The sequence below is a fragment of the Scyliorhinus canicula genome, chromosome 9, assembly GCF_902713615.1.
Source record: "Scyliorhinus canicula chromosome 9, sScyCan1.1, whole genome shotgun sequence".
NCBI classification, from domain to species: Eukaryota; Metazoa; Chordata; class Chondrichthyes; order Carcharhiniformes; family Scyliorhinidae; genus Scyliorhinus; species Scyliorhinus canicula.
The window spans coordinates 97336408-97350301 of record NC_052154.1 but is presented as its reverse complement, the minus strand read 5'-3'; the positions used below and the strand labels follow the sequence as shown (position 1 = coordinate 97350301).

General features: G+C 51.3%; 1 protein-coding gene across 45 annotated transcripts in view; it reads right to left on the bottom strand.

The window, feature by feature from the left end:
* The window catches only part of madd (MAP-kinase activating death domain), a 224091-nt gene that overhangs the window by 121310 nt on the left and 88887 nt on the right, over nucleotides 1–13894 (bottom strand). For all 45 annotated transcript variants that reach the window (XM_038807261.1, XM_038807262.1, XM_038807290.1 and 42 more), the window contains 4 exons: nucleotides 13247–13440; nucleotides 12508–12764; nucleotides 6484–6623; nucleotides 4617–4718 (listed from right to left, as the gene is read on the bottom strand). In XM_038807261.1, coding sequence (XP_038663189.1) covers nucleotides 4617–4718; nucleotides 6484–6623; nucleotides 12508–12764; nucleotides 13247–13440 — 693 coding nt within the window. The remainder of the gene's footprint in view (nucleotides 1–4616; nucleotides 4719–6483; nucleotides 6624–12507; nucleotides 12765–13246; nucleotides 13441–13894) is intronic.

Here is a 13894-nt window from a genome sequence, read left to right as displayed (position 1 = left end):
TTTTTATGTTCCCCTCTTCCCCGCTAGAATTTCATAGAATTTATATTGCACTTTCGCCTTCTTAATCAATCTCTTGGTCCGCCACTGAATTTTAAACTGTTCCCAATCGTCAGGTCTATCGCTTTTTCTTGTTAATATGTATGCCTCTTCCTTGAATATAAATACTATCTCTAATTTTTCTTGTAAGCCATGGTTTGGCCATGGTTCCCTTTCTATTCCTGCGCCAACACCAAATAGGAATAAACAACTTTTAGAGTTCACCTTTTCGTCCCTTGAATGCCTGCCATTGACTGTCCACTGTCCTTTCCTTTCCAGGTCCATCATCGTCAGCTCATGCCTCAATACAATTATAGTTACCTCATTGAGGTTCAGGACCCTGGTCTCAGAATCAACTACCTCACTATTCACCTTGATAAAGAATTCTACCATATTATGGTCATCCATCCCCAAGGGTTCTCTCACAACTAGATTGCCAATTAAGCCTTTCTCATGGCACAACACCCTGTCCATGATGGTCTGTTCCCTTGTTGGGTCATATGGAATGAAACAGACCATATTCTTTCTTGACCATCTTGTCCATCTGTCCAGCCAACTTCAGGGACCTGTGGACATGCACTCCAAGGTTTCTCACTTCCTCTAAATTTAATTCCCTTTATTCAGTATTCCCTTGCTTGGTTTGCTTTCCCGTAGCGTTCTCTCATTCCTTTCTGGATTGAATTCCATTTCCCATTTCTCTGCCCACTCAACTAAACCATTGATATCATTCCGGAGTCGACAGCTATCCTCTTTACTATCAACTCCAAGGCCAACTTTTGTCATCTACAAATTTCCCAATCATCCCCCCCCCCCGCAACATTTAAATCTAAATCATTAATATAAACAACACCAAGACAGAGCCCTGTGGAAAGTTCCCGGAAACTGTTTTCCATTTGCAAACACATCCTTTGTTTCTTGTCACTGAGCCAATTTTTGATTTAACTCACCACCGTCCTAATACTTAACACTCCTCCTCTTTAACTGGAATGACTGCATCATCCCTATCCGTAGTGAAGTGCTAATTTCAGTGCCCATGAGGCCAGTCCAACCTTGCCCGTGTGGTGAATGTGGGAATTTCAGATAGATATTGTATTGTATGTAGTAATAATAATAATAACTTATTGTCACACATAGACTTCAATGAAGTTAGTGTGTAAAGCCCCTAGTCGCCACATTCCGGCTCCTGTTCAGGGAGGCCGGTACGGGAATTGAACCCGCGCTGCTGACCCTGTCTGCATTACAAGCCAGCTGTTTAGCCCACTCACTGTACTAAACCAGCCCCTATAGAAACATAGAACAGTACAGCACAGAACAGGCCCTTCGGCCCTCGATGTTGTGCCGAGCAATGATCACCCTACTGAAGCCAACGCATCCACCCTATACCAGTAACCCCCCCCAATTAACCTTACTTTTTAGGACACTAAGGGCAATTTAGCATGGCCAATCCACCTAACCCGCGCATCTTTGGACTGTAGGAGGAAACCGGAGCACCCGGAGGAAACCCACACACACACGGGGAGGACGTGCAGACTCCGCACAGACAGTGACCCAGCCGGGAATTGAACCTGGGACCCTGGAGCTGTGAAGCATTTATGCTAACCACCATGCTACCGTGCTGCCCCTATGTTGCGCAGTAATGGATTTCATAGAATTTACAGTGCAGAAGGCCATTCAGCCCACCAGGTCTTGGAAAGAGCACCCTACTTAAGCTCACTCCTCCACCCTATCCCTGTAAACTCAGTAACCCGACCTAACCATTTGGACACTTGGGGGCAATTTAGCATTGCCAATCCACCTAATCTGCACATCTTTGGACTGTGGGAGGAAACCGGAGCACCCAGAGAAAACCCACACAGACACGGGGAGAAAGTCACCCGAGGCCAGACTTGAATCCGGGTCCCTGGAGCTGTGAAGCAGCAGTGCTAACCACTGTGGTACCATGCTGCCCTGTGTTAAATGCTTGGGTTAGTGTGCATATATCTGCTGCAGTAATTTTTTTTAAACTCCTGGTTCAAAAGACAGACAGACACTGTGGATCTGGAAGGAGTAATTAAGGCATTGTAAAAGTGAGATCATCCTCATGTGTAAAAGGACAAGCCAAATAGATTTTTGTTATGATTTCTGGGGAGTGGATAATTAGAAATATTGCACTGAAACTTAAGTAATCAGCCATGGAATTTTAGGTTAAGGATGATGTAACTAATGTGAGGAGCTAGCTCTGCACCAGGTCTCTAGCAGTGGGTAAGTCAGTTTAGATTTGACTGTGAACAGAATAGCAGCTTAAGGAAAGAGCTGTCACGTTAAAAAATGGTTTGATCGACCGAGTGGAGTGGAAGTATCTATGGGCGACCGAGTGGAGTGGAAGTATCTATGGGATATTTTAGGCAGGTTTGGGTTTGGGCAGGGATTTGTGGAGCGGCTTCACAAGTTAAATTTGGGCAAAGCAGTGGATCAAATGAGAAGGGATTGTTGTAGATGGGACATGCTCTCACTGACGCTGGCGGGGAGGGTTCAGAAGGTGAAGATGACGGTCCTTCCGAGACTGCTTTTCGTTTTTCCAGTGTCTCCCGATTTTTGTCCCAAAGGCTTTTTTCAGAAGTATTAATTTGGTGATGTCGAGGTTTATCTGGTCGGGTAAAACCCCGAGAGTAAGAAGGGCACTCGTGGAATGGGCCAGCGGGGAAGGGGGAAGGATTGGCTCTCCCGAGCTTTATTAACTATTACTGGGCTGCCAACATATCGATGGTCAGGAAGTGGGTAGTGAGGGAGGGGTTGGTCTGGGAGCGGATGTAGGCAGCATCCTGCAAAGGTACGAGTCTGGAGGCTTTACTGACGGTGCCCCTGCTGTTCTCGCTGGCTCGGTACTCCACAAGTCCTGTGGTGATGGCAGCCCTGAGGGTGTGGGGGGCAATGGATGCAGCACATGAGACTGGAGGGGGCGTCAGTGTGGTCACCGATCTGTGACAATCACCGGTTTGTCCCGGGGGGGGCTGGATGGGGGCTTTAAGATTTGGCAGTTCTTTAACAAAAACTGAACGTCAGCAGTAAGGGGTGAAAAAGAAAAAGGGGGATGGGGGGAGAAAAATAGGAGGCATGGTAATGTTAAATAAGGACAGGGAATTTAGTATATGGGTAATTGGGGATAGGGCGCGAGAAGTGGGGTACGTGGTTCAATTCAATATGCTGAATTGTGAAAATTACAAATGCTTCAATAAAATACTTAAAATTTTAAAAAATGGTTTCACACAGACAAGAATCTGCAGGCTCTTTCCTGAAAGAGCTCTCCCTCCAAGCAGTTTTTTTCAAGGTAACTCTAAGCAGTAAGTATTCCTATGTTTTCTAACAGTATTTAAAAGTGGGTTTTGACCCGAGATGGGTTTTGCTTGATTGGAGATAAAGAAGATAGCAGTTAGGAGTTAGTCTGTTTCATTTTATTGTTAAGCATTGTTTGCCTGCAATTGTAAGCTGTATTTTCTGTGCTGGTTAAAAGTTAGTTTAATCCTGCATTGGTAATAAAGTTAGTTTTAATGCATCATATCCTGATTTGTGCATGGAGTCACTCCTGGTCATAGCATCCTTTCCTCACAGCTTCACAAATTTAAAAAAATTGGGGTTCTGTTCGGTTTCTGAGCAAACGCCCAGGATCATAATACTGGGATCCATTATTTTGTGTAGTGGACAGAAAATGTGTTTAACCCGAGATCCTGCCACCAAGAAACTGTCAACACTCTCTTCGCCGTTGTCACCCCCACATGCAAGTAGCTCAATTCGGTGTCCCTTCCTAATGCACACTGACACAACACAGAAAGCAGCAAAATGAACTAATAGAGACATACCGACACATACTAACCACAGAGATGCGGCAGGGCTGCACAAGCTGGGTAGAGTGGGATGGCTGGCAGGAGTGCAGAGGAAGAAACCAGGAACAACAAAAGGGTCAGCGCTGCGCAAAACTGGTGGGGTTGGGGGTGCGAGAGGTGTGGAGATATGCAGGAAAAGGACATTTGGGTTCCAAAATAAATGGAAGGATAAATGAGGGAATTCAAACCTCTTTGTAGTCCTCCTCGAAAAGAGAATTAGTAATGGGCTAAAACAGAAATGCTTCTACAATCCACAGAGAGGCAGCAAAACACAACTGGTTGCATTTATTTAACACAGTAAAATGTTCCAAGTGTAATTAGACAAACATCACGACTCACAGAGGGACAGGTGACCATAAGTTTAGTCAAGCGGTAGGTTTTAAGAAGCATTTTAAAAGGCCGGGAGAGAGAGAGAAGTAGAGAGGGGAGAGGTTTAGGGAGGGAAATCCAGAGGTTAGGGCCTTGGCAGCTAAAGGCATGAAGTGAAGGCAGCTGGGGACATGCAAAAGGCCGGAACTGGAGGAACAGCGTTGCTGGATTGGCAAAGGTTCCAGAGAGGGGGACGAGCAAGGCCATAGAGGGATTGAAAACAAGGATGACACAGAGTGCCTCAGTGGCATCCTTGAACAAACGCTGACAGAGGTCAGCAACTAAACACGCTGCAACCCTCTGCATGTATGAAGCATTCACAAGTCAAATAGCAGATAGAAAGATCTCTACCTTTGAGGCTAGGGAACGGTGTGCTCTTGTCTCGTCCTGCTTTGGATGGTAGAGCTAGGTTAGAGAGGCTGAAGCTGCTTCCGCGGCTCTTGTAGATATTACCTGCGGGTAATGCACAAAAACATTCTGGTGAATATACCCTGTCACCCATCTCAGAGCTGACATTGCAGCAGTCTGCTTTCAATACATATTTGACATCGCTAAACACAAATAACAGCACTGCCGCAATGCAGCACACCTTCGACAGACTACGGCCTGGGTACTATAGGAGCTGGTTTAGCACAGTGGGCTAAACAGCTGGCTTGTAATGCAGAACAAGGCAGCAGCACGGGTTAATAATTCCCGTACTGGCCTCCCCGAATAGGCGCTCGAATGTGGCAACCAGGGGCTTTTCACAGTAATTTCATTGAAGCTTATTATATATATCCATTCAACAGGCACATCAGTGAATTGGGCAAGCAAGAAGGTGCCAGATAGAGTAAAATGTGAGAAAATGTGCAATTGACTACTTTGGAATGAGGAATAGAAAAGCATTTTTTTGAAATGAGCAAGAGAGTATTGAACATTAGCATTCAGAGGGATTTAGGAAGTCCTTGTCCACTCCACAAGTCACAAAGTTAACACTGAGGCACTGTGAACAACTAGGCAGGAAAATGGCGCGACAGCCTTTATTGAGACGGTGTTCCAGTGTAAGAGTAAGGGAGTCTTCCTGCAATTTAAAGGGTTTTGGTGAGAACACATGATCACTGTGCACAGTTTTGGCCTCCTTTTGTCCAAGAAAGGTGTGAAAAAGACTCACTAGATTGAGAATAAGGAAGACAGGGCTACCTGAGGAGAGATTCAGTACAATGAGTTCATACAAGCACTGGTCTGCATGTAACGTCTTTGAGGCCCTTTGGGAAAAGGAGACGGTGGATCCTCTTAGCAGGACAGCATCTGGGGAGAGAAAAGGGAGCCAAGCTTTGATGAAGAGTCATCCAAACTCGAACCATTAGCTCCCTTCTCTCTCCACAGATGCTGTCAGACCTGCTGAGAATCTTCAATATTTTTGTTTCAGATTCCAGCATCCTCAGTAATTTGCTTTTCTCTGATATGGTGGATCCTGCCAGGCGGGTATCCGAGCAGACTGACGAGGTCATTTGGCAGAATGCCTCATCGCAAGAACTTTTAAACAAGCACCAAGACCTATCTTGGCTGATAGTGATAAAAACCCTCCCTGTCAGATCGTTCCTGCATACCTGGAGTCTCTCAAGGTGACTGTCGTCGGAAAGAGGCCATTGTACACCTCCTTTGTGGAATGTGCCTTTGCAAAGAAGGTCTGGACAGAGAGAGGAGGTGGTTTTTGTTGAGGTTCATTCCGAGCAGCTCTGTGATGCAGGACTCTGTTCTACGAGCTGTTCCCAGAAACACATACCGGCACATACATCAGCTGTTGCTGGAGGATCATCAACTCGGTGGAAGACATTCTTTGGTCTAACAAAACCTGATGGTCTTCCAGTGCAAGTGTTTCAGACTGGCACATTCCAAAGGACAGGACTACATGCTTCGGGACGTACTAAAGCTTGGGGCAGCTATTGCAGAGACGCAATGGGGGAAGGTTGCTATCCAAGACCTTTCAGCCAGAGGGAACTGAGGGGGGTGGAATTGTACAGAACCCCGTCGGGCTGTACGACTCACATTGAATGTATAGAGTGAATAGTACATACAGCACAAGGAAATTAAAGTTGCCTTAATCCCAGGTGACCGTAGGCGGGGGAGAGAGAGAGAGAGAAAAAGAGAGAGAGAAAGAGAAAGAGAGAGAGATCATATATATTCCTTATCAACTGGTTGTCAGGAATATATTACTGCGTGTGCATGTTACACTTACTTGCGAATGACATGAATCCTCCGAAGCCCTCACTGCTGTTGTTGGAGATGGTGGAGTTTGGGGAACTGGCTCGCGAGTCTGACTCGGCCTCAGAGTCACTTGGGAGTCTCAAACTGTTGGGACGGAGAGGTTTCAGAGGCCTGTAACATTGGAAGACAAAATAAGCACCTGGCATCATCCTTACAAAGCTATTTTACACATTCCTCAATATCAAATGGCCTCCTTCTGCACTGTAGGGATTTTATGGAATGGGCGGCACAGCGGCACTGTGGTTATGGGCAGCATGGTAGCACAGTGATTAACACTGCTGCCTTTACCTAGATGATTTGGAGTTGGGGACCAAGGGCAATGTGTCCAAGTTTGCAGATGACACTAAGATGAGCGGTAAAGCAAAAAGTGCAGAGGATACTGGAAGTCTGCAGAGGGATTTGGATAGGTTAAGTGAATGGGCTAGGGTCTGGCAAATGGAATACAATGTTGACAAATGTGAGGTTATCCATTTTGGTAGGAATAACAGCAAAAGGGATTGTTATTTAAATGATAAAATATTAAAACATGCTGCTGTGCAGAGATACCTGGGTGTGCTAGTGCATGAGTCGCAAAACTTTGGTTTACAGGTGCAACAGGTGATTAAGGCGGCAAATGGATTTTTGTCCTTCATTGCTAGAGGGATGGAGTTTAAGACTCGGGAGGTTAAGCTGCAATTGTATAAGGTGTTAGTGAGGCCACACCTGGAGTATTGTGTTCAGTTTTGGTCTCCGTACTTGAGAAAGGACGTACTGGCACTGGAGGGTGTGCAGAGGAGATTCACTAGGTTAATCCCAGAGCTGAAGGGGTTGGATTACGAGCAGAGGTTGAGTAGGCTGGGACTGTACTTCTTCACCCAAAGGGTTGTGAATCTATGGAATTCCTTGCCCAGTGAAGCAGTTGAGACTCCTTCATTAAATGTTTTAAAGATAAAGATAGATAGTTTTTTGAAGAATAAAGGGATTAAGGGTTATGGTGTTCGGGCCGGAAAGTGGAGCTGAATCCACAAAAGATCAGCCATGATCTCATTGAACGGCGGAGCAGGCTCGAGGGGCCAGATGGCCTACTCCTGTTCCTAGTTCTTATGTTCTCACAGCACCAGGAACCCGGGTTTGATTCCGACCTTGGGTGGCTATGTGGAGTACGCATGTTCTCCCCATGTCAGCATGGGTTTCCTCCAGGGCTCTAGTTTCCTCCCACGATCCAAAGATGTCCACGTTAGGTGGATTGGCCCATGCTTAATTACCCCTTAGTGTCCAAAGATGTCCAGAAAGTCAGGAGGCATGGGATGGTGGGAAATTTGGTCAGTTGGATAACAAATTGGCTAACCTATAGAAGTCAGAGGGTGGTGGTGGATGGCAGTTACCAGTGGCGTACCGCAGGGATCAGTCCTGGGTCCTTTGCTGTTTGTGATTTCCATTAATGACTTGGATGAGGGAGTTGAAGGGTGGGTCAGTACATCTGCAGATGATACAAAGATTGGTGGTGTTGTGGATAGCGAGGAGGGCTGTTGTCGGCTGCAAAAAGACATAGATAGGATGCAGAGCTGGGCTGAGAAGTGGCAGATGGAGTTTAACCCTGACAAGTGTGAGGTTGTCCATTTTGGAAGGACAAATATGAATGCGGAATGCAAGGTTAACGGTAGGGTTCTTGGCAATGTGGAGGAGCAGAGAGATATTGGGGTCTATCTTCATAGATCTTTGAAAGTTGCCACTCAAGGGAATAGAGCTGTGAAAAAGGCCTATGGTGTGTTAGCGTTCATTAGCAGAGTCGTGAGGTGATGATGCAGCTGTACAAAACCTTGGTCAGGCCACATTTGGAGTACTGTGTGCAGTTCTGGTCACCTCATTTTAGGAAGGATGTGGAAGCTTTGGAAAAGGTGCAAAGGAGATTTACCAGGATGTTGCCTGGAATGGAGAGTAGGTCTTACGAGGAAAGGTTGAGGGTGCTAGGCCTTTTCTCATTAGAACGGAGAAGGATGAGGGGAGACTTGATAGAGGTTTATAAGATGATCAGGGGAATAAATAGAGTAGACAGTCAGAGACTTTTTCCCCGCGTAGAACAAACCATTACAAGGAGACATAAATTTAAGGTGAATGGTGGAAGATATAGGGGGATGTCAGAGGTAGGTTCTTTACCCAGAGAGTAGTAGGGGCATGGAATGCACTGTCTGTAGAAGTAGTTGAGTCGAAAACATTAGGGACCTTCAAGCGGCTATTGGATAGGTACATGGATTACGGTAGAATGATGGGGTGTAGATTAATTTGTTCTTAATCTAGGACAAAAGTTCGAAGGGCCTGTTCTGTGCTGTATTTTTCTATGTTCTAGGTTAGGTGGATTGGCCATGATAATTAGAACATAGAACATACAGTGCAGAAGGAGGCCATTCGGCCCATCAAGTCTGCACCGACCCACCCAAGCCCTCACTTCCACCCTATCCCCGTAACCCAATAACCCCTCCTAAACCTTTTTTAGTCACGAAGGGCAATTTAGCATGGCCAATCCACCTAACCTGCACGTCTTTAGACTGTGGGAGGAAACCGGAGCACCCGGAGGAAACCCACGTAGACACGGGGAGAACGTGCAGACGCTGCACAGTGACCCAGCGGGGAATTGAACCTGGGACACTGGCGCTGTGAAGTCACAGTGCTATCCACTTGTGCTACCATGCTGCCCATAATTACCCTTCGTGTCCAAAGATGCGCAAGTTAAGTGGGGTTACGGGGATTGGGCAGGGGAGTGGGCCTAGATAGGGTGCTCTTTCAGAGCGTTGGCGCAGACTCGATGGGCCGAATTGCCTCTTTCTGCACTATAGGGATTCAATGGATTCTTCCATGGATCTCAATATCCTTTTTTGCAATATGAACGTCAAAACTGAATGCAGTTGGAATAGAGATTTTTTTATAAGTCGGGAGTGGGGGGGTCAACCAAACCCATAGACTTTGTCTTTCTAACCAGGGTTTTCAGTCTCGATCTCTGTGGAATTCTCTCCGAAGGACCCTCATACTCGAATGGCTTTAACAATGGCCCACCTCAGAGTTCCGATCTTGTCTTCCAAGATTCTCGAGTACACTCAACACATGCTCACAAGCACACTTTCAGATCTATGGCCGTGCCTAGCTGAACACCACTGCTCCAAAGGGGGAGTTTTTCCCCAACAGCCCTCTTTACCCTCTGGTCCACACTGCCGTTTCTCAAACTTTTTATACAAAACTGCGACCTGTTTCTGAGTGTATGACACTTGCAAGCTTCCTTCCCAATACTGAGTGCCTCAGAAAGAGCGGCTCGCTGACCTTTGAAGTGGTGTGCAGACCCGAAAAACCCTCCCAAAGGGGAACAGCCTTGTTACAAAACAGGAATCAATGCACCAAGCATGAAAACATCCCGTTCCTTAAATGTTACAACCAAACTAATTCCTAGATTAGCACCCACTGCCGCAGAGATCAATGGATTTCATGACAGACATCCTGAGACCTTATACCAAAGTGCAACATCTCTCATTTATCTCGTTCAAAATTAATTTCTTAGTTAAACTAACATTCAGAAAATTTGCAATCATTCTATTTTAGTATGAGTCATCTTCACAATAAGTATACCACTTATGCTTCCACTTAATTAACCCAGTAACACTCTCGCCCTAATATGCAGGATTCACAATCTCTTCCCCGATGCCCAGGCAAGTCCCGCACCCTGTCCCCACTGCCCGGGAGGGACCCTCACCCTGTCCCCACTGCCCGGGAGGGACCCTCACCTTGTCCCCACTGCCCGGGAGGGACCCTCACCCTGTCCCCACTGCCCGGGAGGGACCCTCGCCCTGTCCCCACTGCCCGGGAGGGACCCTCACCCTGTCCCCACTGCCCGGGAGGGACCCTCACCCTGTCCCCACTGCCCGGGAGAGACCCTCACCCTGTCCCCACTGCCCGGGAGGGACCCTCACCCTGTCCCCACTGCCCGGGAGAGACCCTCACCCTGTGCCCACTGCACGGGAGGGACCCTCACCCTGTCCCCACTGCCCGGGAGGGACCCTCACCTTGTCCCCACTGCCCGGGAGGGACCCTCACCCTGTCCCCACTGCCCGGGAGGGACCCTCGCCCTGTCCCCACTGCCCGGGAGGGACCCTCACCCTGTCCCCACTGCCCGGGAGGGACCCTCACCCTGTCCCCACTGCCCGGGAGAGACCCTCACCCTGTCCCCACTGCCCGGGAGGGACCCTCACCCTGTCCCCACTGCCCGGGAGAGACCCTCACCCTGTGCCCACTGCACGGGAGAGACCCTCACCCTGTCCCCACTGCCCGGGAGAGTTCCTCACCCATAGGCAATATCCAGGGCAGTTCCTCACCCTCTCCTCGATGCCCGGTTGAGTTCATCGGCCTCCACTCTATGCCCAGTCCAGGTTCCCGCCCTCGCCCAGACCCGCAGCGCCCTCGCCCAGACCCGCAGCGCCCTCGCCCAGACCCGCAGCGCCCTCGCCCAGACACGCAGCGCCCTCGCCCAGACACGCAGCGCCCTCGCCCAGACACGCAGCGCCCTCGCCCAGACACGCAGCGCCCTCGCCCAGACACGCAGCGCCCTCGCCCAGACACGCAGCGCCCTCGCCCAGACACGCAGCGCCCTCGCCCAGACACGCAGCGCCCTCGCCCAGACACGCAGCGCCCTCGCCCAGACACGCAGCGCCCTCGCCCAGACTCGCAGCGCCCTCGCCCAGACACGCAGCGCCCTCGCCCAGACACGCAGCGCCCTCGCCCAGACACGCAGCGCCCTCGCCCAGACACGCAGCGCCCTCGCCCAGACACGCAGCGCCCTCGCCCAGACACGCAGCGCCCTCGCCCAGACTCGCAGCGCCCTCGCCCAGACACGCAGCGCCCTCGCCCAGACACGCAGCGCCCTCGCCCAGACACGCAGCGCCCTCGCCCAGACACGCAGCGCCCTCGCCCAGACCCGCAGCGCCCTCGCCCAGACACGCAGCGCCCTCGCCCAGACACGCAGCGCCCTCGCCCAGACCCGCAGCGCCCTCGCCCAGACACGCAGCGCCCTCGCCCAGACACGCAGCGCCCTCGCCCAGACACGCAGCGCCCTCGCCCAGACACGCAGCGCCCTCGCCCAGACACGCAGCGCCCTCGCCCAGACACGCAGCGCCCTCGCCCAGACACGCAGCGCCCTCGCCCAGACACGCAGCGCCCTCGCCCAGACACGCAGCGCCCTCGCCCAGACACGCAGCGCCCTCGCCCAGACACGCAGCGCCCTCGCCCAGACACGCAGCGCCCTCGCCCAGACCCGCAGCGCCCTCGCCCAGACACGCAGCGCCCTCGCCCAGACACGCAGCGCCCTCGCCCAGACACGCAGCGCCCTCGCCCAGACACGCAGCGCCCTCGCCCAGACCCGCAGCGCCCTCGCCCAGACCCGCAGCGCCCTCGCCCAGACCCGCAGCGCCCTCGCCCAGACCCGCAGCGCCCTCGCCCAGACCCGCAGCGCCCTCGCCCAGACCCGCAGCGCCCTCGCCCAGACACGCAGCGCCCTCGCCCAGACACGCAGCGCCCTCGCCCAGACCCGCAGCGCCCTCGCCCAGACCCGCAGCGCCCTCGCCCAGACCCGCAGCGCCCTCGCCCAGACCCGCAGCGCCCTCGCCCAGACACGCAGCGCCCTCGCCCAGACCCGCAGCGCCCTCGCCCAGACATGCAGCGCCCTCGCCCAGACCCGCAGCGCCCTCGCCCAGACACACAGCGCCCTCGCCCAGACACACAGCGCCCTCGCCCAGACACACAGCAACCTCGCCCAGACACACAGCAACCTCGCCCAGACCCGCAGCGCCCTCGCCCAGACACACAGCGCCCTCGCCCAGACACACAGCGCCCTCGCCCAGACACACAGCAACCTCGCCCAGACACACAGCAACCTCGCCCAGACACACAGCAACCTCGCCCAGACACACCATGTACCGGCTTGGAGATGAGTCACTTTGTGGTTTTAATGGTTGTTGCAATCAGCCCCTGAACTCACCGGTTCTCATTGATGTTGTGAGCGAAGTTGGGAGTGTAACTTTCCCCTTGCTCCTCCTCATCCTCCTCAGCAGGGAAACCATACTGAGGCTCGAAGTATGGGTTGTCATAGTCACGGTGGCGCACCAGTCCCTCCGACAGTCCATCATTCTCCCGCCGCTCGAGATTAGCTTTGGCAAATGCCTGGATTGATGCGGCTGAAATGTGGTTGTGGAAAGTCAGCGTCTTGTCCTCTGCTTCAGCCGAGTCGATGGATTCCTGCTGGGCCAGAGGTGGTCAGTCACTGACTGCAGTCACAGAGACAACACCCCCTAACGTGGGCCCAGGGCCAGCTGCGTACCCCCCACCACCCACCCCCAATTGCGATAAGTCAGAAGGAGGGTAGCAAGGGATTGTGGAGGAGAGAGGGTTAGGGGAAAATGGAGAGATGGGGGGAAAGAAAAAAGTGGGAAGGAAAGAAATGGTGGAGAGGAGTGGTCAGGGGAGGTGAGGGGAGCGAGGGCGGAGAGGCAAGGGCGGGGGAGGGTGGGTGGCGAAGGAGGGGTGGAAGGGTAGCGAGGAAGGGGAGGGATGATGGCGAGGGAGGGTGTGGCGGTGAGGGAAGGGTGGTTCGCGGAATGGGAACAGCGGAAGATAGAAGCTGCGCTGGGGGAGGCCTTGAGAGATGGCCGAAGGTGGTCAGGATATGGGTTAGGATTCAACACGATCAAACAGTAAAAGAATCCAGAAAGCTGACGTACGTGGTTTGTGCCTTGTATAACAGTGCTGGGACTACTGCTGGCTGTCGTACTCGAGCTGGATCGAAGAGGATTGTTTTCCAGGGAATTTTCACTGTCCAGCCCCTGATCATCCAGGTCATCGCGATATTTCTGAAATCCCTGGAATTCTATCTCACTGGGATCACCGAGAGCAGCATGGGTTGGAGGATCGAGATCTGTAATGACAGTATGATATTGTAGCACTGGCACTATGTGCATGGGCTGTCTCCTGTAATATCCCACATTAACACTTCACTCTCTATCGTAACCCCCAATTGGAAAAATGTCAAAGAATCTGACTGGAAAAACAATCGACTAACAGGTTACAAAATGTTGCTCAATCATTTCGATATCAGCCCTCACCACCTCCACTTCTGGAAGGCTCCCACCAAAATGCAGCAAAATACTGCAGATGCTGGAAATCTGAAATATAAACAGCTCTGTGGCTCAGAAGGGAAGGGGGGAGAATAGAAAAGCGATAGTGATCGGAGACTCAATGGTTAGGGGAACGGATAGGAGATTCTGTGGTCGTGATCGAGACTCTCGGAAGGTATGTTGCCTCCCGGGTGCCAGGATCAGGGATGTCTCAGATCGAGTCTACAGGATTCTTAAGGGGGAAGGGGAGGCACC